Genomic DNA, 24,436 nt, shown 5'->3' on the forward strand with positions numbered 1-24,436 from the left:
TAGCTCCAAAACTAGTGAGGATCAATGCTCTCTGAATGATGCCATCCACCATCAACAATGCTTAGATTTCAGGTCAAGCATGGAAACCGCAGTTTATCAGTGCAAGGCAGCAAACTGAGGAATTACAAACAGTTATGGAGAGGCAAAGTGTAAGAGCTGAAGGGCTTTGAAAGTTGCTTTATAGGGACTTACCTGAAATAGTCACATGATGCAGCCAGCAGGATACGATGAGCTTCAATTGGTTTCCCTTCCAGCCTGAGAACCACATCAAAGAGAATCCCACTGTCTCTGAGAGCAACCAGCCCCTCCAGAAGGGTCTGGGAGTGTTCAGCACTCCGATAAGTCTTGCAGGCATGCTGCTGCAGCACCGGCTCAGCAAGTTCCTGATCTTCTGCCATTAGCAGCGCTCAATAGCTTCCCACAGAGAAAAACTTGGGCTGCATAACTGAGAACATATTAAAAACCTGTAAGCCTTAGTCTAAAGAACGTACAGAAGAAAACTGAGCTTCCATTGCATGCAGAATGGAGGTAAACAGGTGAATTTTCAGAGGAGTTATGCATGTATATATATAAAACATACTATCATAGCAATTTTCAAAGGCCATTTACCCATATTAAGTGCACTTAACGTGTAAAAAAAAAACCTATTGACAATTTAATGGTATATATTATAGCAATTTTCAAAAGCCCACTTACATGGGTAAAGTGCATTTACACGTGTAAAATCCAGTTTTAAGCGTGTATATGCTTTTGAAAATCAGGCTCAACCATTTATATAGGTCTATCCATCTTGCAGGCCAGGCAAAACAATTCCACAACACAGCTGCATCTTCCAACGCACTGCAAGTCATCAACGGACGTTAGGTGAAAATGGCTTTTCTTGGTCAGGTTAGCTTCATCCTGCTCCATGAGGTTCTGACCCAATCTGACCCTGCTTTTAGCCACATGTTATGAGGGAAAAGCAAAAGCTGAAGCACATTGGTCCGACAGTCACTATCTTCAGGTGCGTCCTATATCTTATCTAGCCCCATTCTCTACGTTCATCCCAAGTGAGGGCAAAACAGAAAGGAAAATTGGTTCTTACCTAATTTTCATTCCTGGAATACCACAGATCCATCCAGACAAGTGGGGTTTGCATCCTACCAGCAGATGGAGGCAAAGGATAAAACCTTGAGGCACTGCTACATATCTGAAAGTGCCACTTGTAGTCCCTCAGTATTAACCTGTATCCAAGCCAAAGATTAGTCCCTAAAACCCTTTCCAGGGCGAACTGGCAACTTGGGATTGGAACCCTCTGAACTGGAGCCTCTCAAATTTCCAGAGAACAAAACAATCTGCTAACTGCTTAACTCAACATATTTACAATCTGCACCAACTATAAGGAAATTCAGTCTTTCGGCAGCACTGGGGTGGGTCTCTGGACTGATCTGTGATATTACAGGAATAAAAATGAGCAGGTAAGAACCAAATTTTCCTTTCCTGTTCTTATCCAGATCAGTCCAGACACGTGGGATGTACCTAAGCATCCCTACACTGGGCGGAAACCCGAAAGACCTGCTCTTAGAATACTTTCACCAATGGTTGCCTCCTCCTGCTTCCGAACGTCCAAATGATAATGCTTGATGAAAGTATAAAAGCGAGTACCACACTGTGGACCTACATATCTCTTGGGGAGATACCAACTGACACTCCGCCCAAGAAGCTGCCTGCACTCTTGTAGAATGCACCCTCAGTCCTGTCGGAATTTTATGACCCTTACAAATGTAAGCCAAGCAAATGGCCTCCTTCAGCCATCGAGATCTCGTAGCTTTCTCTCATTTCTTCACTCCATCGAATAAGACAAACAGGTGATCTGACTGTTGAAAGCAGTTAGTGACCTTCAGATAACACAACAGAGTGCAACGCACATCCAGAAGATGAAGATCTCTATCCTGTGGAGCTCCCTAGCCCACTCCGGAAACACTGGAAACTCAGTCTGATTTACATGGAAGGAAGAAACAACTTTCGGCAAGAAGGAGGGGACTGTATGCAAAGTCACCCTATCAGTAGCAATACGCAAAAAAGGATCCCGAGAAGTCAGAGCCTGAATCTCCGAAATCCGCCTGGCTGGAGCATATGGCCACCAGTAACACTGGCTTCAATGTCAGATCCTTCACAGAAGCTCGTCTTAAGGGCTCAAAAGGCACCCCACGGAGCACCCTCTACACTAAATTGAGGTTCCAATCCGGACAGACTTTCTGAACTGGAGATTGCAAATGCTTAAACCCCTTCAGGAAGCAAACTACATTGGGACGAGAGGCCAAAGACTTCCCCTGCAACGTGCCCCAAGACAACCCAAGGCTGAAACCTGGACACAGAGTGAACTATAGGCTAGGCCCTTAGACAAGTCCTGCTGCAGAAAGGGTAAAATGTGAGGAACACTCACAGACAGGGGATCGGGGATCTAGCTGTTGCTGAAGACACCAGGACTCGACACCTTCCAGACCCCGACATACACCATAGAAGTAGAAGGCCTCTTAGCCTGAAGTAAGGTGGAAATTACTGGCTCTGAATATCCCCTTCAGGTGTGAACGCCGCCTCTCAAAAGCCAAGCTCCAAGACAAAAGCGATCCTCACGATCGCAGCAATCCTGGCAGATAAGCCAACCTACGAGGCCCGTCTATTGTAAGATACACCAGATCTGCGAACCACGGCCGATGCGGCCACTCCAGTGCCAAAGGTGGAACCTTCCCTGGATAGTCTCTATGTGCCGCAAGACTCGACTGATGAGCGGCCAAAAGAGGAAACACATACAGAAGAACTCCCATTGGCCACGGGCAAACTAGAGCATGCAATCTTTCTGAGCCAAATTTCCTTCTGCGACTGAAAAATCTTGCCGCCTTTGCGTTGGCCTGCGTTGCCATGAGGTCCACCTGAGGAATGCCCCACCTGGTACAAATGCAATCCCAGGCTTCCAGGGACAATTCCCACTCCTCCAGATCTAGATGATGCCTGCAGAGGAAATCCGCCTGCACATTGTCCACCCCCGCGACATGCGATGCCACAATTCCTTTGAGATGACGTTCCACCCACACAAACAGCTGCTGAGTCTCCTGAGCCACCGCATGACTCTTTGTCCTTCCTTGGAGATTGATGTAAGCCATTGTCGTTGCAATGTCCAAAAAAATTCGAACTATTCGACCTTTGATCCAGGGCAGAAACACCTCCAGGACCCTGCGGACCACCCTTGTCTCCAGACGACTGATGCTGGCATCTGTGGTTACCACCCCCCAAGTTCAGGGCCTCCAGACCCACTCCCTTTTTCAGGTTGTGCAGAGAGCCATCATGAAAGACCGGACCTGGATTCTCTTAGAAGAGGTAATGGCAGATGATACTCCTCAGACAACAGATTCTACCTGGACAAGAGCGCCTTTTGCAAAGAACGCATGTGAGTAAAGGCCCATGGTCATGGAACCCAGCACCTGCAAATAATCCAAGACTTTTAGTACTGACAGGAGCAACAAACGCATCACCTGCGCTTGCAGCTTCAACAACCTGTCTGCCATCAGAAATATTCTGCCTGTTTGGGTATGGAAACGGGCTCCTAGATATTCTAATGACTGAGTTGGAATCAGGTGATTCTTTGCTACATTTATCACCCAACCCAGAGAACTCAAGGTAACCATCACCCACCAGACGGACTGACCGCACTCCTCCTCCATCTTTGCCTGAATAAGCCAATCATCCAGATATGGATGGACCAGAATCCCCTCTCGCCTCAAGGCAGCCGCCACTACCACCATCACCTAGGTAAACATTCAGGAAGCCATAGCCAACCCACGGGGAGAGCTTGAAACTGGAAGTGCTGCCCAGCACTATGAACCACAGAAACATCTGATGGTCCTTTTGAATGGGAATATGGAGGTAAGCTTCAGTGAGGTCCAACGACGCCAGGATCTCTCCTCTGCGGACCGCTGCTATCACTGTGCACAATGTCTCCATGGGACCTGCAAAGCTACGTTTAATTTTGCTAAGTCTGGAATGGGACAGAAGGTGCCCTCCTTCTTTGGAACCATGAAATAAATGGACTACCTCCCCCATCCTTGCTTGCCAGTGGAACTGGAACTATGGCGTCCATGCTTAGTAACCTCTGTAGAGTCCCCTTTACTGCTTCCCGTTTGCCTTGAGATGAGCAGTGGTACTCTAGAAAGGCCTCCCTGACCGGGTGTGAAAATTCCACAGCACAGCCATCTCTTACCACCTCCAGAATCCACCAGTCCGAGGCGATCTTGAGCAAATCCTTGTAAAAGCGGGACAACCTGCCCCCCTACCGCTTCCACTGAGGAGTGGGCGACCCTAGCTTCATTGTGCAGACTTTCCTCCTCCGGTCCCTTGAAGTAAGGACTGCTGTCTTCCTTGAAGACAGTTTCAACTCCAAAACTGAGGTCCCCTTGTCTGATCGAAACCGCTACGAATCCCAAAAATGGAATCAGGATGAAAACACCTTTAGTGCTCTTCTTATCCTCAGGCAACCTGTTCCCTTTGGACTCCCCCAAAGACTTCATCAACTGATCCAAATCCTCCCCAAACAGAAGCTTCCTTTTAAAAGGAAGATTACACAGTTGGGCCACCGACAGGGAGAGCCGAATAAAAACAAGGTCCCTGCTGTAAAGCGTTTCTCTCTCTTTTTTTTTTTGGAAAGCTTATAAAAGAATTTAAAAAGCAAACACTTTCCTGCATGAAGGGTGGCAGAGGCTTCCTTCAGTCCTCCTGAGGTGAGGGAACCGGACCACCAGCTATCACCTCTGGGGTGATTCAGCGAGCAAATTAGGGTCCCCAACCCGTTTGTCCTGCCCCGTAACCAGGAGGGATGGCCCCACCAGGATCTGCCAACCTTCTGGGAGGATAAACACTTTCTTTCTTCTAAGCTAAAAATCTTTTTTTTTTTAAACTCAGGTACAGAACTGCAGGTTTTGCACCTCCTCCATCTGCTGGAGACAGAGAAATACTGAGAAACTGCAGGTGGCACACTGGGTTAAGAGGCGGTGTCTACAAAACTTTCTCTGTCTCCAACTGCTGAAAGGGAGGCAAAACCCAGGAGTATGGGCTGATCTGGGTATGTACAGGGAAATGATAGAGACATTTAAATATCTCATATGTTTCCATGCACAAGAGGAGAGCCTCTTTCAATAGAAATGAGGCTCTAGAACGAGGGGGTCACGGGATGAGGGTGAAAGGGGATAGACTTAGAAGTAATCTTAGGAAATATTTCTTTACAGAGAGGATAGTGGATGCATGGAACAGCCTTCCCAGTGGAGTTGATGAAGACAAAAACAAACAGTATCTGAATTCAAGAAAGCATGGGATAAATACAGGGGATCTTTAAGGGAGTGATAGGAATTATAAAGCTGAATTAGTTGGATGGATAGGCAGGCTAGATGGGCCATACAATCTTTTTCTGCCATCATGTTTCTTTGTTCTTGGGAGTCACCATTAACTCCCACTCAAAGTGCCCCCATCTGGTCATTATTTGATTGAAGGCCTCCTCTGCCAGCTCCCATTCCCCTGGGTTTAATCTCTGGCACTTTAAAAAGTTTGCTTTTATATTGAGTGCTCCTGCTATATGTGTGGCTGATATTTCCAGCCGATGTTCTTCTGCCCATCTTTAAGGATTCTGCTTCCCCTGTCACCTGTAGGCTTATTTGCCCTTGCCTGCTGACATAACCTACTGCTGTTGCATTGTCCGACAATATCCTTACAGCTTTCCCCTTGACTTTTGGTAGAGAGCTCTTTAGCACCAGTCCAATCGCTGGAGTTTCTAAGTGATTTGTTGAGAAAGTCTCTTCCCTGCTCAATCAGTATCCTTGCACCACCCTTCCTTCGCAATGTGTCCCCCCACCCATCCTATCCTGCTCGCATCTGTGGCCACCACCACCCATTGTGGCAATTCCAGCCTAATTCCCTTTGTCAGGCTGGATCCGACTAGCCACTACTGCAGGCCTTCCCTGGCCTGTCATGCCACAGGAAATATCCTGTTGAATTCCTGGTTCTGTGGTGACCATCTGGATAATAGGCTCTGCTGTAAAGGTAGCAAGTAGGCTCTTGCCCAAGACACCACCTCGATCATAGCTGTCATTGAGCCTAGGAGATGGAGATAATTGTAAGCTCTCGAGGAGGCTGTAGCCAACATGCCCCTTACCTGGGCCTATAATTTAAGGATTCTCTTGTCTGTAGAAATTCTCTATTTTTGTATCGAACTGGACTCCAAGGTGGGTCAGCTGCTGTGACAGTTCCAAAAGGTTCTTAACATGATCCTCTCCATTGTTTGTATAACTCTGGCCATTGCCTGGCATTGTTCTTAAACTGAGTCAGCACTTATTATCCTGGGGGCTGTTGCCATGGAAAATGGGTAAGGCTTTGAACTTGTAATGATTTACTAATATTGCGAAAAGATGGCCCAGATGCAAAGGGCCGTCCACTGCGAGATTGACGAGGTCCGCGAACCAAGGGCTCCTCGGCCACTCTGGAGCCACCAGAATCACCCGACCGCGATGGGATTCGATGCGCCTTAACACCTTGCCGACGAGGGGCCACGGAGGAAACACATAGAGGAGGATGTGACGAGGCCATGGAAGCACGAGTGCATCCACTCCTTCCGACCCATGCTCCCGTCTTCTGCTGAAGAAACGAGCCGCCTTTGCATTGTGCCGAGTCGCCATCAGGTCGAGACGCGGAATTCCCCAACGCAGGGTGATGAGATCCATTGCTTCGGCCGACAGCTCCCATTCTCCTGGATCCAATTGTTGTCGACTGAGAAAATCCGCTTGAATGTTGTCTACGCCTGCAATGTGTGTGGCCGCGATGCGGGACAGATGACTCTCCACCCAAGCCATTAACAATGACGCTTTGGCCGCTACCGGCCGACTTTTTGTGCCTCCCTGGCGATTTATATATGCTACCGTGGTCGCGTTGTCCGATAGAACTTGTATCGCCCGACCCTGTACCATTGGGAGAAGGTGGTGTAAGGCTAGACGTACCGCTCTGGTCTCCAGACGGTTGATAGACCAAGCGGCTTGGTGAGGAGACCACATCCCCTGCACCGCTCTGGATTGACAGACCGCTCCCCAGCCTGATAGACTGGCATCCGTTGTGACGACAATCCACGGAGGAGGATCTAGGTCCACTCCCTGCAAGAGATGTTCCGGGACCAACCACCAGGCCAGGCTGGACCTGGCCGGCTCCAACAGTGGCAACTGGACGCCGTAATCCTCGGACCTCTGGTCCCAGCGCGAAAGCAGAGCTCATTGCAAAGGACGCATATGCGCGAAAGCCCAAGGCACCATCTCCAGAGTAGAAACCATATGCCCAATGACCTGTAAATAATCCCAGGCCGTAGGTAATGGGAACTCCAGTAGGTTCTGCACCTGAACCATCAGATTTACCATTCTCTGCTGAGTCAGGAATACCTTGCCCACCAGGGTATCGAATCGAGCCCCCAAAAACTCCAATTGCTGACTCGGAACCAGCTGGCTCTTTGCGAAGTTGACTACCCAACCTAACGACTGAAGCTGCTTCACTACCAACTGGACCGCTCGCTTGCATGAGTCCTCCGACTTTGCTCGTATGAGCCAATGAGGTAGGGATGCACCAGTATTCCTTGCCGTCGTAGAAAGGCCGCGACCACTACGAGAACCTTGGTAAACACTCTCGGAGCCGTGGCTAGCCCGAACGGAAGGGCGCAAAACTGGAAGTGTTCTCCCAACACCATGAATCTCAGGTACCTCTGATGACGTTCCCTGATTCTGATGTGGAGATACGCCTCGGCTAGATCCAAAGAAGCCAAAAATTCTCCCTTGTGGATGGCCGCAATAACAGACCGTAGTGTCTCCATGCGAAACTGAGGAACGCACAGGACCTTGTTTACTTGTTTCAAATCTAAAATTGGCCGGAACGTTCCTTCCTTCTTTGGGACCACGAAGTAAATGGAATACCGGCCTGTCCTGGTCTCGGCCGGTGGAACGGGAATCACCGCCCCCAGGGTCCGCAACCGGTTCACAGTTTGGGCGATAACAAGTTGGTTTTCCAGAGGACCGCAAGGCGAAATCATAAAATGATCCCGGAGGGGCTGAGCAAACTCCAACTCGTAACCGTAGCGCACAACGTCGAGGACCCATTGGTCTGAAGTGACTGTGACCCATTCCTCCCAAAACCGGGACAAACGACCCCTGATGAACGGAAGGGAGGAAAGGGCCTGCGCATCTTTATTGTGCGGGTTTACCGGCGGCAAAATTTTGAGAGGATCCCAATCGCTGAGGCCGCCTGCCCCGAAAGGAAGGAGTCCAAGGCTGAGACCTAGGTCCCTGCTGTTTTTGAGGAAAGGGGCCTCCCCTTCCCATACGAAATCGGCGCTGCCCCCGAAAGCGAGTCAGAGTATTTCCGTAGGAATGAAACTGACGTGGTTTGTCTTCTGGCAACTTATATACCTTATTCTCTCCCAAGTCCTTGATGAGTTGGTCCAACTCCTCACCAAACAACAACTTCCCCTTAAAGGGAAAAGACCCAAGATGCGACTTGGAAGAGGCATCTGCCGACCAATGACGGAGCCAAAGCAGACGCCTAGCTGCAACCGCCGATGACATAGTGCGTGCCGAGGTTCGAAGCAAATCATACAATGCGTCTGCAGTGTAAGCGACCGCGGCTTCCACACAGTTGGCCTGCTCTGCTTCGTCCGGTGGAAGCTCCTGTGTTGTGAGCAATTGCTGTATCCAACAGAGGGTGGCCCTCTGGACCATACTACAAACCGCTGCTCGAACCCCCAGTGCTGCCACCTCAAAGATGCGCTTCAACAAGATTTCCAACTTCCGGTCCTGGGTATCCTTCAAGGCTACCCCTCCAGTGACGGGGATGGTAGTATGCTTAACCACAGCGGTGACTGCGGAGTCAACTGAAGGGACCTTGAGGACCTCCAAGGACTCCAATGGTAGGGGATATAATTTATTCATTGCCCTGCCAACGCGCAAGGATGCTTCCGGGGCGTCCCATTCTTTAGAAATAATCTGTAACACTTTGGGATGAAAAGGAAAGGTTTGTGGAGGGGCCCTCAGACCCGCCATCGCTACATCTCCTGTGGAAGTATCCATCTCCTGCTGCGGCGCTGGATTTCTAACTCCTTCAAAACATGAAGGATCAAAAAATTGAGTTCATCTTTGCCAAACAGGCGTAAAATCATGGGGTCGTCCCCCTCTAGAGACCCCTGAGCGTCGGAGACTTCCGTCCCCGCGCCCTCAGGCGAGTCATGGGTGAAATCCGGGACCCCTGGAACACCTGTGCCCCCTGGCGTACGCGCTCCGGCTTTTTCCTGAGCCCCTGCCTTTTCCTGAGCCCCTGCCTTCTCTTGAACCTGCATCCCCTTAGGAATCTTTGCAGCGGGGTCCTCTGGCTCCCAAAGCTTCTAAAAAAGTTTTGTGCATCAAAAGCACAAATTTTGACAAAAAGGCACTGGCCATTTCCGCGTGGCCGCCGCGGGTTTGGTCGGGGGGGGGGGGGGGGGGGGGCCGAGGAGCTTCCATATCAGAGCCAGAGCGCGGGCTTAAAGGAGGTGGGGAGAGAAGAGGGGATTCCTCTGATGATGATGCATTGGGCGACTGCCGCGTGTCCAAGATGGCCGCCGCCTCACTTTTGATCGGAGGCGGGGCCGAAGATCGAGCACCAGACACTCTCCCTAGCCGCGCTGGAGTGGACACGGTCGGCCCGCTGCGGGCAGCGCTCGGCCCCGAGAGGGTCCCTCGCCCCCGGGAATGCAACGGGAGCAGAGACCCTCTCGAGAGAGTCGCGCCCCCCGCCCTCCCGCAGGCCGAGCAGGCCGAAGAAACGTTGGCATCCGGAGGTCATGAGGAAAAAAGCGCGCCAAAAGTAAGTACTGTAATGCAAAGCAAAAAACGCTGGATGGAATCGCCACCCCTCCGGAGTCCCTGGTCAGGCAATAAAGCGCGGCAGGCTGGGGCTGTCAATCAGGGGCACTGCCTGTCACCAACAGGACTTAAGTGTCCCCCTTACCAAATATTTTTGAAATTGTCTTCTTCTGGAACATTTGGCTAAGTCACTGATGCAGGCTGCTGTTTGGTTTTTTTTTCCTTGAGCCTCCTAAAAGTGCAAGTCCTGTAGTTCTACTCAGCAAGGGACGTACAGGGACCTATAGCCTGATTACTGTCTTTCTCCCAGGCAGTCACCTTGCTGACTCCAGGGACTCACACCTCCTGATTGGCTAAGGTCTCCCTGGAATAAGCAGTCTTCCTGAGAGACTGTTGCCCATGGGCATCCTTCCTTCACATTCTTGCTGTATCAGACTTCAACTGTCATCTGCTGGAGGCAGTGTCTTCCCGGCTGTACTAGGCTATATAGAAAGGGACCATTAGGACACGCAATTTGCTTCTGCCCTCCATCTGCTGATAGTGGGAATGAATCCCACTTATCTTGACTGGTCTGTAGGACGAGTAAAAAGAATTATTCCAACACAAGGCCCCTAAAGAGGGATCTAGATGGCAGAACAAAACAAGTAAAACAGTACAATATAGACAATAAATACTTATCCAATAAACCAAGTCAATTTTTAAAGTTTAGATCCGCTGGAGGGAGCTAGGCCTTTTTTCCCCCTATAGGCCAGGATTGAGTGAATTAGATAGGTGAGGGTCGGGGGAAGGAGCGAAGCACAGTAATTGCTGCATAGGTAACAAAAAAAGCGAGCATTGGCCTCACTTCTCTGCTCCCTACTCTCCTCTTTGCTTAATCTCGCCTCTTACCTCTGTGTCCCGTTCCCAGGCAGCAGTTGGGCTTGGAAGCTTCAGCAACGTGAAATGGGGAAATAAAAGCAACAGCAGGTTCAGGGGTTGAAAATAGAAAATTTTGTTTCCTCCAAAGCTGCAAGCAGCACGGTGGAGATAGGAACAGTATGCTAGAAGACCTCTCCTTCTCCACAACCACTAGTACCGTTCTGCTACCTCTCTTCCTGCCGCGCTCTGCATCAAACACCTCTGTTTGGCTGCTGCTGATGAGGTCATCACTCTGCGACTGCTGGCTTGGTGCCTGCCGTAGAGAAAAATGGCGCAGGTTGCATAGTAATTCAGCCAGCTGGGCGCTCAACCCACACACAATTTTTATTTTTCCGAACAACGGCAAAGCACGAGACCAACTTGGTGTGAAATAGCCCAATCTGGCAATACTGCCAGCACCCAACCGCCGATTAGCGTGTAATTTCCGGCAAAGACACTCAGCGGCCATGGATATTATCGGGCATGACAGCGACTGGCGTAGCGCAGCCTTCCGGCAGAAGCTGATTAGCAAGATGTAAGGGCTACGGGAGGGAGTGGGGGTAGGCCGCAAGATGGGGCCTAGGGGGCGTGTGTGCGCACCCGTGCCCGTTCTAGGAGCTAGGGATTATGGGTGACGCTCTGGGGAGGGACCGCGGCTGCTACTGCTGGTCCTGGGTTGTTGATGCGCTGGGGAATAGGCCCTGGGTGGAGCAGGGACTAAAGTGAGGGAATGCTCTGGGGAAGGGGAAGGACCGAGGCGGGAGGATTCTTTGGGGGAGAGGCAGGGACGAGGAGGGGGGTGGGAGATGTTCTGGGGAAGTGGCGGAGGCTCTGAAGGGAGCATTTTCTGCGAGTGGGGCTCTTATAGAGAGAGGTGGTCCTGGGTGATTGTAGATATGCCAAGTGATCCAGTTCAAGGAGACAAGTCTTTTAATCCTGGTTTTGAACTTACATCTCAATGCATTGTGGTAGTTGCAGTCTCTGCTTCAGCGCTTGCAGGTACCAGAACTTGGTCACTTGATATTTCTGCCGCTGTAAGAAGAATTCTGGGACGATGGCCCCATTATAGGAGGGACTTTGGGGGTACCAGCTGATGCGGAGTTTAGTGGGGTATTTTGAGTAGTGCTATCCACAGTGACAGTACCCCTTGAAATTACCACTCATGTATTAGTTTTGGATTTCTCTTACTGCCCTCCTCCTTTCCTTAATGGTTCTTATTCAATAACTCTCAGGGGGTTGTGATCTGACATGGACAAATACATTGTAATTAGTGGAATATAAAATTGATTATATAAGTAAACAAATGACTTGGATACTTGTTATTTCTGGACCTTTCATAGCCAGTGAAAGGGACTCCTGGAATATTTTATTTGGTGGGGTAATGACAGTGTTGGCAGCAGAATCAATAACCGTGTGATGTTTTTTTTTGTGCAGTACTGGATGCAAGTGAAATTGCTATTCACCTGCAGTGGTCACAAATTTTTTAGCCTACTTCCTGAAAGAGATTGCTGTGCCCTCTGTGTGAATGTCTCCCTAAACTGTTTGGATATGTCAGGGAGGAAATAAGGACTCTAAACAGGCTATTTTTATTTTTCAGATCCAAGCATATGTATGGACCCACATCCTTGTACATGCTGAGTCCTAGAAATAGGCTCCCTGGAAGGAACTTCTAGTTCTGATTAACTTTCTAATTACTCTTTAGAGGGTCATTCTGCGCTTGCCATTTCCTGTTTAGGGAAGGAAAATCAAGAAATAAACCATTTTTACAGCTTCCAGAAAAAATAAACTCCCTGGTTTTTTTGTTTGCAGATGATGAAGTGATTAGGACAGCTGGGGTTATCCTCAACAAAGCCAGCAAAAGGTGGAGAACCATATTTTCATGAAGGCCAAAAAATGGGGTAAGGAACCAGTGGCCCTGCTTCATAATGCATAGCAAAAAAATGTGCAGCTGATAGACAAAGTGCCCTAAAAAGTTTTGTCCTCCACATTCCTGTTACAAGCAAAGTGGAAGAGTGTGCTCTGAGTCTCTGGATTTTTCTGCTTCATGTATTTTCTCTTGTTAGTAATTATTTAGCTTTAAGTCACATAGCCAAAGATACAGCAGAGTTTTTTCTTCCACTGTGAGCACATGTTTGTTTAGAAGGCCTGTTAGGGGTGGAAACATATTTAGAAAACTTGGGTGCCAGAGCAAAAATGTATTTTTCCTTGTAACCTTTTTTGCTTATTTTTTATCCTTATTTTTGCATAGTGCTTTTTGGTGGTTGGTGTTTTGTCATTTTTGTTTCCATTTTTGCTTTGATGATTGACATTGTCCAACTGCTTGGTACAGGAATACTGGCAGGGTGATGTCAGCCCAGAGGTATGTTCCCCACCTATTATGCACCTTCTAACCCAAAAAATGTACCCCCAAAAATATTGAAAGCGTGATGAGGATGGTTTCATACACTACTGCACCTTTTGCTAATCCATAGCCTTGTCTGCAGTAATATTTTCGCTTTGTAATCATGAAGCAGCTCTCCTCCTGCCTATTTTTATTAATTTTTATACAAATTTTTTATTATAACCCTTTAGTTTCAATATGCCAAAAACTTAATCTTTTCAAACAGCTTGTAGGTGACGCTTTTCACTCCATTGATATGGTTGATATTTCTTTATCCTAACAAATCTTTGAGAGAGTATGTTGTTAATATTCTCTCTCTATACCAACTTGTTTTGGGAAAGAAAATATTTTCTACCCACGATTTCTATCACTCTTATTCAATTCTATAAATGTAAGTCTCTTATATAAATTTCTTGTAGACGCTTTCGTCGGTACCTCTGAATCCACCACACAAGTACAACTTTGCTAATCAAAGCAAGTGTAAGATCAATACAAATTAACAAAGAGAGCCGGCGGGTATTGGGATTGAGAGAATAATAAGTCAGCCGACGTGTGTTGGATTCAGAGGAACGACGAAAGCGTTCTTGTCTGAACAAGGGTCCGACTTACAGCACCAGTAGTAACTCATTGTTTAGAAACAATCTCATTCTTTTGATGCCCTAAAAGTGGTGTGTTCTTGAACAGTTACACCTGGCAATGGCGAGGTGGTGATTTTAATCAGTCACTTCTACAGGCAGAACAACGCTAGATTCACCGACTTGACACAGCACATTCAGCCGGATTTGAACACATCGTTGGAATTAAATGTCTTTTTGTAAGATCTCCAGCTGATCGAGGGGCACCCCCGACGTCATGACATCTCTAGCCATGACGTCATTACGCTAGTTTCAGCGCTGGCTATTTAAGTTCAGAAACTGGTTTCATTCGGTCTCTGCCCTGCTTCTTAATTGATTAAAATTATTTCATACGTCTCCACCCATTAAAGAATTTGGAAAAGACTTTTTGGGCATCTGTTTCTTTTATTTTCCTCACGTCTTTACCCAGGCCCTCATCAGGCTGGGAAGAACCAGGTTTAGTAAAATCAGAGGAAGATTACTATCTCCGAGCCTCCAAACAGCACTGGCACAAATTAGAAGGCACACCTGACTGAGATGCCTGAATATGGGGTTGTATTAGGATGTGTGTTTTAAAATTATGTTATATTACTTAAGGTTCTCCTTATATATGGGGTAATTGTGTATGTTGGGGAACCAATATTTAATTATTTTCCCTCAGTTATTGTATGAATATGACAAGCAGCACATAGAGAAAGATGCTTAGGATTTTTTAGCTATAGGTGCCATTGATTTTTTTCTTTTTATTAAGCGCCCAAAATTTTAAAGCATCCAAAACCTGTGTCCCAAATATAAGCACCCAAGCTAAGTGCCCAGCTTAAGCACTCGTCAAGCCCCGATACCACTTAACCAGGACGCCTACACCAACTCCCACCTAAGCGTCCAAAAACTGTATGCACAGGAATAGCCTAGTGGTTAGAGCAGTGGGCTACAAACCAGGAGACCAGGGTTTGAGTCCTGCTGTTACTCCTTGTGACCTTGGGCAAGTCACTTTACCCTCCATTGCCTCAGGTACAACCTTAGATTGTAAGCCCTCTGGGGATAGGGAAATACCTACAGTACCTGATATGTGATATTTCAGATCGAATGTCGGTATATAAAAATAATAAATAAATAAAGATACACTGCCTGAACAGACGCTCCTGAACGGGGCAGCTGAACGCACAGGCAGAGCGCGTGAAACACCACCACGGCCTACCACGTGGACACAGGAGAAAAGCCTCAGTGGGGACAAGCCAATAAAGGCTGCTAGACTGCCCACGTCCCTTAAACCTCCCTTGGATCAGGACGAACATCAGAACAGTTCAGCCAAGCATGGAGATCGGGGAAAGAGAAAGCCCTTCAAAAAAATCCTCCTTATGTGTCTCTCTCTCTCGCTATATATATATATTTTTTTTAAATTTATCTAAGCTCAGCCTCTCCCGGCTGAGTACAGAGACTGTCTTCACCTGCGGGAGGTGCTTGGCTTCCTGCCCTTCAGCTGTACAAGCAGCTAAGTCCATGCCAGATGATAAAACAGCTACCGGACCATGGAAATCACCTCAGGAATTCTCAACTGGGGGAGGGACCAAATCGGTATCACTGCAGGAGAGCGGGACAAATTAATTTTTCTTCTATGTCTCCTTCCAGAATCTTAAGCAATCCCCAGTAGGAAAATGCATGTCCACCATCTGCTGGAGACGGAGAATACTAGCAGGCTGATGCCACTGCAGGAGTATATATACTGTGATGTCAGTTTGCTCTGTCTCCATCTGCTGGTAGAGGTGCATAACCCACTGGTCCTGAACCCATCTGTCTATGTGCTAAGAAACAGCCATTGCTGTTTCACAGAATAAATCAGGTCAGACATGTGTTTACTCATATCCGCAAATAATGCCCACTTCTCTTCCAGAAACTTTTTAGATTTAAACACTTTTTATTGCGTTGCAAACATAACAATGGTACTACATGGGCACAGTGGCTCTTATGCACCCATGTAGCCCGGCTGCGGAGTGTACAACATTTTTAGATATCCGCCCCGTCGCGCCCCCCCAGGTACCAGAACCCTTTTAAACTTGACATTGTGCGCTAACCAATAAGGCATTTTCCAAGTCCCAGCATCTCCAGGGGGATTGGTAGTTTGAAAGGAACAAGAGCCTGGGTAATGATCTGAAATAAACAAACGAACCAATTATCGGGAAGTGGCTATTTTGGGGAACAAACCTTGTGACACCAGAACATAGTCTGTTCTGGACTAGGACTCATGTGCTTTTGCTGGGTGAGTAAACTCTTTCTCCCCTGCATTTAATGTTCTCCAAATTTCTACTACTTGTAAAGTAGAATACAGGAATCGCACCCCCTTGGTTTGACTGGTGTAGGTAAAAGGGAGAATTTCCATTTCTGTCCAATTTTGGTTCAGTCACACAGTTTAGATCTCCACCTAAGATAAGTAAAGCTGGACCTAAATCAATGATTTTCTCTACTAGTTTCACAAAGAAAGCATGGTCATATTTATTTGGGGCATAAACAGAAGCTAATATTATCTCATCCCCAAACAACTTCCCCTTAGCTAACATATATCTTCCCTCATCATCAGAGTACAAACTATCCAAATAAAAAGCTATATTTTTATGCAATAAAATTGTGATTGCACATCATTTAGTAGTCCCCGATTCATAAAATGCTTGAGTCACCTCTCGTTTCTTTAATTTAGCATGTTCTGAATCCACTAAATGTGTCTCCTGCAGAAAATTTATATTGCTATTCAGTCTATTGAGTTAACATCTTCTCTCTCTTAATAGGAGTTCCCAGACCTACCTTGTTCCATGATATCACTTTAAGTTGAACCGCCATCCCAGATCTCTCCACTGTCTTAATAAGTGTATATCTCAAAGAAGAGGATTCTACTGGTCCTTAGCGAGCCATGTCACCCGATACCTGCATATTGTTGTGAAACCGCCTAGAATTTTTCGCCACTAATGAGGACATAGAGAAAATAGATATCTAATTCCAGAGAATACCAGAAAAAAAAAATATAAACTCTTAAAATATCCCCTCCTCCCCCCAAAAAATACCTTAAAGGGAATTTTAAAAGCTCTATACACCAAAAACCGGGAGGGTAACGCACACAAGTTGGGCTGCTTTGTGGTTTTTAAAAGAGTGTGCTTACACACATATCTACCAGTCCATGCACCAAAATTATCTCAAAAAAAGGGGGCAGGGCATGGGCGTTCCAGGATTTTTCAATGAAATCTGCGCACAACTGCACGCTGGTGTCCCTTACCATGTAACTTTACTTCTGTCATCGATGATGAAAGTTGTAAAATAAAAAAATCTAGGTTAGTTAGTGAAGTTTTAGGGGTTTGGGCTAACGGTAAAAGGGAGGCTATTTAGCTGGGGGGGGGGGGGGTTTTAAGAAGTCCTATCATTTACCTGGGCAAGCTGGGAACGAACTGAGGAAACTGGTAATTGCCTCAGCACTCACATCTTCTAAAATCCCCCCTCTTGTGTGGTAGAGGCGGTATTTGTGTGCAGAATTATGCGCACATGCACGTGTAATCAGCCTATTTTATATCTGCGCATATATTCGCATATGTTATAAAATGTTGGAGTCTCTGAGTGCGAGCTGGCATATGCGCATAGATGTGTGCCTGCTGCATTCATTCAGAATTCAACGGCTTCTCAAAAAAAAAAAAATAAAATTCATTGTAATACATAACCTGCTACAGCATAACCAACTCTACCTATAAACCTAGTAATAAGCCTGTTTGAATAGGAAAAATTGAAAGATAATCTGCACATCTTAATGGGAGTCACTTAGCCTTAATTCTGCAGGAAGAGAGTTTCAGAAAACGGGAGCTGCAAGATGAGCAACTCTTGACAGATGGAAAATCGAGCATACCACGCTGCAATGCTCTTAACTGGCAGAAAGGTTGATATAGTTTAAGAAGGGTATTAGACCATGGACATAGAAATGACAGCAGAAGAAGACCCAAACGGCCCATCCAGTCTGCCCAGCAAGCTTTCACACTTTTTTTTTCCTCATACTTATCTGTTACTCTTGGCCCCCCATCAGCAACCCCCTGGTTCCAGTTTCCCTCCACCCTCGATGTAGAGAGCAGCGCTGGAGCTGCATCCAAGTGAAGCATCCAGCTCAACTGGTCAGGGGTAGCAACTGCTGCAATAAGCAAGTTACTCCCACGCTTATTTGTTTACCCAGCCTGTGCCATTCAGTCCTTGTTGATTGTTGACTGAATATAATTCCTCTTTTCTTTATTCCCCCTGCCGTTCAAGCAGTGTGTTGCGCTGGATATGTATTCCCAGTGAAGTATCAGGCTTAATAGATTCAGGGTAGTAACCGCTGTAACAAGCAAGCTACTCCCATAATTATTTCTTTGCCCAGACTATATAATTAATTCCTTGTTGGTTGTTGCCTGAATATAAATCCTCTTTTCTTCTTTCCCCCCTGCCGTTGGAGCAGAGAGCTATGCTGGATATGCATTGAAGTGAAGTAACAGACTTATTTGGTTTGGGGTAGTAACCGCCGCAACAAGCAAGCTATTCCCTGGTTTTTTTGTGAATGCAAATCCTTTTTTTCTACATTTCCTCTTGCCGTTGAAGCATAGAGCAATGCTGGAGTTGCATTGACAGTGAGTAAGTTTATTGAATAAAGGTATTAATCTCCAGGTAGTAGCCGTAATTCCCGCAAATTACCCCCATGCCTCTTCTCTTCATTCACATCCTTTAGACTTTATGGATCCACAGTATTTATCCCACGCCCCTTTGAAGTCCTTCACAGTTTTGGTCTTCACCACTTCCTCCGGAAGGGCATTCCAGGCATCCACCACCCTCTCTGTGAAGAAATACTTCCTGACATTGGTTCCGAGTCTTCCTCCCTGGAGTTTCAAATCGTGACCCCTAGTTCTGCTGATTTTTTTTCCAATGGAAAAGGTTTGTCATTGTCTTTAGATCATTAAAACCTTTCAAGTATCTGAAAGTATGTATATCACCTCTGCTCCTCCTTTCCTCCAGGGTGTACATATTTAGATTCTTCAATCTCTCCTCATAAGTCATTTGATGAAGGCCATCCACCTTTTTGGTCGCCCTTCTCTGGACCGCCTCCATCTTGTCTCTGTCTCTTTGGAGATACGGTCTCCAGAACTGAGCACAGTACTCTAGGTGAGGCCTCACTAAGGACCTGTACAAGGGGATAATCACTTCCCTTTTCTTGCTCGATATTCCTCTCTCTATGCAGCCCAGCATCCTTCTGGCTTTAGCTATTGCCTTGTCACATTGTTTCGCAGACTTCAGATCGTTAGACACTATCGCCCCAAGGTCTCTCTCCTGCTCCGTGCACACCAGCCCCCCCCCCCCCCCCCCCATCGAATACTGTTCTTTCGGATTTCCACATCCCACATGCATGACTCTGCACTTCTTGGCATTGAATCTCAGCTGCCATATCTTCGACCACTCTTCCAGCTTCCTTAAATCCCATCTCATTCTCTCCAATCCTTCCGGCATGTCCACTCTGTTGCAGATCTTAGTGTCATCCGCAAAAAGACAAACCTTACCTTCTATCCCATCCGCAATGTTGCTCACAAAGATATTGAACAGGACCGGTCCCAACACTGATCCTTGCGGCACTCCACTTAACACCGCTCTCTCTTCAGAGTAAGTTCCATTTACCGTCACACATTGTCTTCTGTCAGTCAACCAGTTTGCAATCCAGGCCACCACCTTGGCACTTACTCCTAAGCTTCTCATTTTATTCACCAGCCTCCTGTACGGGACCGTATCAAAAGCTTTGCTAAAATGCTAGTAGATGACATCGAGTGCTCTTCCTTGATCCAATTCTTGTCCCAATCAAAAAGGTCGATCAGATTTGTCTGACAGGACCTTCCCTTGGTGAAACCATGCTGCCTCTGGTCCATCAATTCTGCTGCTTGTAGATAGTTCACAATTCTTTCCTTCAGCAGTGACTCCAATATCTTTCCCACCACCGAGGTGAGGCTAACCGGCCTGTAGTTTCCAGCCTCTTGCCTGTTCCTGCTCTTGTGAAGCGAGACCACCATCGCTCTTCTCCAATCACTCGGCACCACTCCTGTTTCAAGGGAGCTATTGAACAGGTCACACAGCGGAGCCGCCAGCACATCTCTGAGCTCCCTCAGTATCCTGGGATGAACCTCATCAGGACCCATGGCTTTGTCCACCTTCAGTTTTCCTAGCTCTTCCCATACATTCTCTTCCGTAAATGGAGTTGCATCCATTCTACTTCCCTCCAGTTTCTTGTTGACTAGTGTCAGTCCTTCTCCGGGGTCTTCTTTATTGAATACTGAACTGAAGTATTCGTTTAATAAATTCTGCCATTTCTTCATCTGTCTCCACCCATTGATCCTTTTCACCTTTCAATTTCCCTATACCACTTTGGACTTTTCTCCTTTCACTGATGTATCTAAAAAATGTTTTGTCACCTTGCTTTACCTCTTTGGCAATCCTTTCTTCCGCTTGAATTTTCGCTTTCTTGATTGCTTTCGTCTCCCTTAGTTCCACTAGATATTCTTCCTTGTGTTCTTCTCTTTGGGATTCTTTATATTTCTTGAACACTGTTCTTTTAGCTTTTATTTTGTCAGACACCTCCTTTGAGAACCAGATAGGTCTCATTTTTCTCTTGCTTTTCTTTTCTAACATAGATTAGTTGCCTTGGTAATTGCTCCTTTTAGTTTGGTCCACTGTTGTTCCACATCTCTCTCGTTCTCCCAGCCTTCTAGTTCTTCCTCCAGGTACTTCCCCATTTCATCAAAGTCCGTGTTTTGAACTGCAAACTCGAGTCTTCGTGCTACTTCTCCGTATCCTATTTGTGATATGAAACCATACTGTATGATGATCACTGGTGCTGAGGTGGGCACCCACCTGGACATTAGAGACATTAGTGAGAACTAAGTCGACTATAGCTCCCTCCCTCGTGGGTTCCATTACCATTTGTTTGAACAGAGCCCCTTGCAGGGCATCCAGTAATTTCTCTACTACTGTTAGATTCTGCAGAAGGGATTCTCCAGTCTACATCCGGCAGATTAAAATCTCCAACAATCACCACTTCTCCCTTCTTGCCCTTCTTTTGTATGTCTTCAACTAGAGCTTTGTCAAGCTTTTCCATTTGATTTGGAGGCCTGTAACCACTCCAATAGAAACGGAAGCCTCATCATCTTTTTTTAGGTCAGCCCATAGTGCTTCTTCTTTGCCCCATCTTCCTTGCAGCTTAGATATTGTTTGACATAAAGAGCCACTCCACCCCCTTTCCTGTCCTCTCTGGCCTTCCTTAATAAGTTATAGCCCAGTATTGCCATATCCCAATCATGAGATTCTGTGAACCACGTCTCCGTGACAGCAACAATGTCCAAGTCCGCCTCTATCATTAGGGCTTGCAGATCTGGGATTTCATTGACTAAACTACGAACATTTGTGCTCATAGCTTTCCAAGCTTTTCTCATTCTGGTTACAGCTTTTCTTGGATTCCTTTAGTGTCTTATTTAGTTTCACCCTTTTCCTTTGCATTTGTATTTGTATTTCGGGGGTGACATTTCTGTATGCATCAGGTTTCTTCTTTCTTTTCGGATATCACTTCAATCCCTTTCACAAGATCTTCTTCAATACCTAATACAGAGAAGGCTTTTAGCACTTTTGTAACTTGATACAGTGTGTGTCTCCGCATCACAGGTCTGATTCTACCAGAGCCCACTGTAATTCTGTCTTTTGAGTTCCTTAATGCTCTATGTGAGTGAGGGGGTAATCTTGTGGGCTGCACAGCTGTGAAGAACGGGTGTCTGTGGGTCACAGGTCTTATCCTGCCTGAGCCCACTGTAAACCCCTTTTGTTTTGACTTTTGGTTTTTATGTGGTAATGTGGAATTAACTCCTGAATTATAAGTGGGTGAAACTTTCTTTATTGCTTGAGCTTATCAACGTAAACATAGTCATTCCAATTTTATAAGAAATCTGCTGCTGGACAGCCAGCTCCTCCCCAGCACTGTCTAAAATCATATCTATGTGACATATGAGGTCCGCCACCTTCACACCAGGCACGCATGTTACCAGGTGATCCTCACGCCCATCGTCGACCCAGCTCCCTACATTCTTAATAATCGAATTACCAACTATGACGGATAACCTAACCCCTTTCCTCCTGGGCAGTAGCCCTGGCAGACTCATCCTCAGTGCAAGAGGATAATGCATCACCTGAAGAGCAGGTCCTTGCTACCAGATCACTTCCTGCTACATCAGGGTGATACTGTCCCACCAGAGGATCTTCCTTTTCCAAGGCAGCACTAGGGCTACCAGACTGGAGTTGGCTACTGTGTCCCTAAAGGTCTCATCTACAAACCTCTTGTTACGCCTGTCAGTTGCAGATGGCTGCAACCTCTCATGCTCACCTCTTTTTTCCCCGCTCCATCAAGTCTGGGAAGAATGGCGGTCTCTGCCAATCCCCGCCGACCTTTCCGTCGTTCTCTGCACAGCGTGGGCGCTGCCGACCACCATCTGGACCCGGAAATACCTAGGTGCGCGCGCAAGGGCCTCCTTTTAAGACGTCATGGCGGGAACCTCTGGGGCGTCCCCTCCCGATGACGTCAACCCGCTTCAGTATTTAACCCGACCGGCCCTTGCCTTCTTTGAGTTAGCAAGGACTTCCGTCTTGCTGTATTCTCCACACTCAAGGACTTCCTGTTCCTGATTGGTCTTGACAATTGGACGCTCTGAGTACCCGCTCCTCGGGGGCTCCCCTGCGTTCTCGGCTATCTGCTCCTCGGAAGGCTTTCTTGCCTGACTGCTTCTAGACCTGCTTCTCAGGTTTCTCTCTCTCCAGGAATCATCTACTGTGAGTACTTCTACAGACATTTACTACTCGAGCTGCATTGCAGATTCCACACGGTATACCCTGACCTTGGGCCACTACCATCTTTCTTCAGTAGAAGCCATTCAGCTTTCCTACAGAATATCTACAGTACAGCTACAGGAGCCATCTCCTGATTCCGGCATCTCTACTAGCTTAAACATCTGCTATACAGTCATCCTCAGCATACCCCGTTCCGCGGGACACTACTGGATCTGTATTACTGAAGTTGACTGCCTCGTCAGAGGAGATCCCCGCGTACCCCGCTCTGCGGGCTACTACTGGATCTTCTCAGCTGTGGTTCTCTCTGGGTAATTACCTTGCTCAGAACTGTACTTCTCCATCTACTACTCTGTGGACATTATTTTCCTTCCTCATAATAAAGTCTCTAGTTCTAGCTGTGTCCTATGCCATCGAGACTACGCCTGCAGATGGTGAGGCCCACAGGGCTCCTCTCTGTGGGCGGAGACATCTCTCAGCCCAAGGGTTCACATTCTCTCATAACCATAACACCTCTCTGTCTGCCTTAGCTCCTCCAGGACTGCCACTCTAGCCTCCAGAGATTGTACTTGTTCTGAGAGTCAGGAGTTCTTTGCACCAGCTGCACACATGCAACCTCTCACTAGCAGGTAAAAAAAAAATTACAATGTGACATTCGATGCAGAAGACTGGAAGGCCCCCCCCTCTCCTGCTGCTGGATTGTTGCCTTCATCTTAATTTTGTTGAGTTCTTAGTTAAGTTTAGGCTACTAAGGGAGTAGGAATGTGTATATAAGAGTCCTTTAAATTTATTGGTATATTCACTATTAATCTGGTAGTGATTTGTAATGAAATAATTAAACTTTTGATAAGGCCTGGGGCAATCCTGTATTTTAGATAAAAGGCTGATTGATTTTTAATGTGAAAATTTCTCCTGCCTATGGATGAGCTAGGGGCGGGTAGGAGGGAAGCCAAACACACAAACTCTTTTTCCTACCTTTTGACTTACTTTTTAGAAGAAAAACCACACTAAAGAAGGTAGCCAAATAGTTTATTTCACCCCAAAACTTTTTAAGTTCTAAGATTTCCCAAGGCAATACATACTGATCTTCTTCAGCCACAGGCAAGATGATCCTTTCCTCTCAGTGCTCCTGGATGGAATAAAGGACAGCTTTATGGAGAAATTGGTTCAGGAACAGACGAGCGAGAGAGCTATTTTAGATCTAAGTCTTAGCAGAGCACAGAATTTGGTGAGAGGTAATGGTTTTGGGGCCGTTTGGCAATAGTGATCATTTATTTAAAGGCTTTCATATACCGATGTTCATGTAATCAGGGCCGGCGGAAGCACTAGGCGAACTAGGCGATCGCCTAGGGCGCTGAGCATTAGGGGGCGCCGAGCCGCTGATGGCCAATGGCCGCCGGTGGATGTCATCCCAATGGCGGCTGAGCGGTGAACTACTGCTATGCTGTGTGCCGGATACACACAGCAAGAAGATCGGCAGGACCGTGGTACAGTCGCGTCTAAACATGCTGGTGCTCCTCCTCCTTCCTGCCCGCGCGGCTCCGGCAACATTTTTCTTCCGGGGCCGCGCGGGCAGGAAGGAGGAGGAGCATCAGCCAATGCAGGAACTTCTCCTCCTTCCTGCCCGCGCGGCCCCGGAAGAAAAATGTTGCCGGAGCCGCGCGGGCAGGAAGGAGGAGGAGCATCAGCCAATGCAGGAACTTCTCCTCCTTCCTGCCCGCGCGGCCCCGGAAGAAAAATGTTGCCGGAGCCGCGCGGGCAGGAAGGAGGAGGAGCATCAGCCACGTGCCGGA

The 24,436-nt window shown here is 47.1% G+C and overlaps 1 protein-coding gene across 3 annotated transcripts in view; it reads right to left on the reverse strand.

Annotated features, from left to right (window-relative positions):
* KLHL22 (kelch like family member 22) overlaps window positions 1-24,436 on the reverse strand; it is a 60,329-nt gene that overhangs the window by 19,901 nt on the left and 15,992 nt on the right. Inside the window, exons 2-5 of one of the 3 annotated variants that reach the window (XM_029571063.1) lie at window positions 23,726-23,772; window positions 16,578-16,735; window positions 10,779-11,061; window positions 193-445 (exon numbers count right to left, since the gene is read on the reverse strand). In XM_029571063.1, the coding sequence (XP_029426923.1) occupies window positions 193-398 (206 nt within the window). In that variant the 5' untranslated portion in view covers window positions 399-445; window positions 10,779-11,061; window positions 16,578-16,735; window positions 23,726-23,772. Of the gene's footprint in view, window positions 1-192; window positions 446-10,778; window positions 11,062-16,577; window positions 16,736-23,725; window positions 23,773-24,436 lie in introns of those variants that run through there. The other 2 variants (XM_029571064.1, XM_029571065.1) reach the window with 2 other exon arrangements.

The sequence above is a fragment of the Rhinatrema bivittatum genome, chromosome 11 (genome assembly GCF_901001135.1).
Source record: "Rhinatrema bivittatum chromosome 11, aRhiBiv1.1, whole genome shotgun sequence".
Lineage (NCBI taxonomy): Eukaryota > Metazoa > Chordata > Amphibia > Gymnophiona > Rhinatrematidae > Rhinatrema > Rhinatrema bivittatum.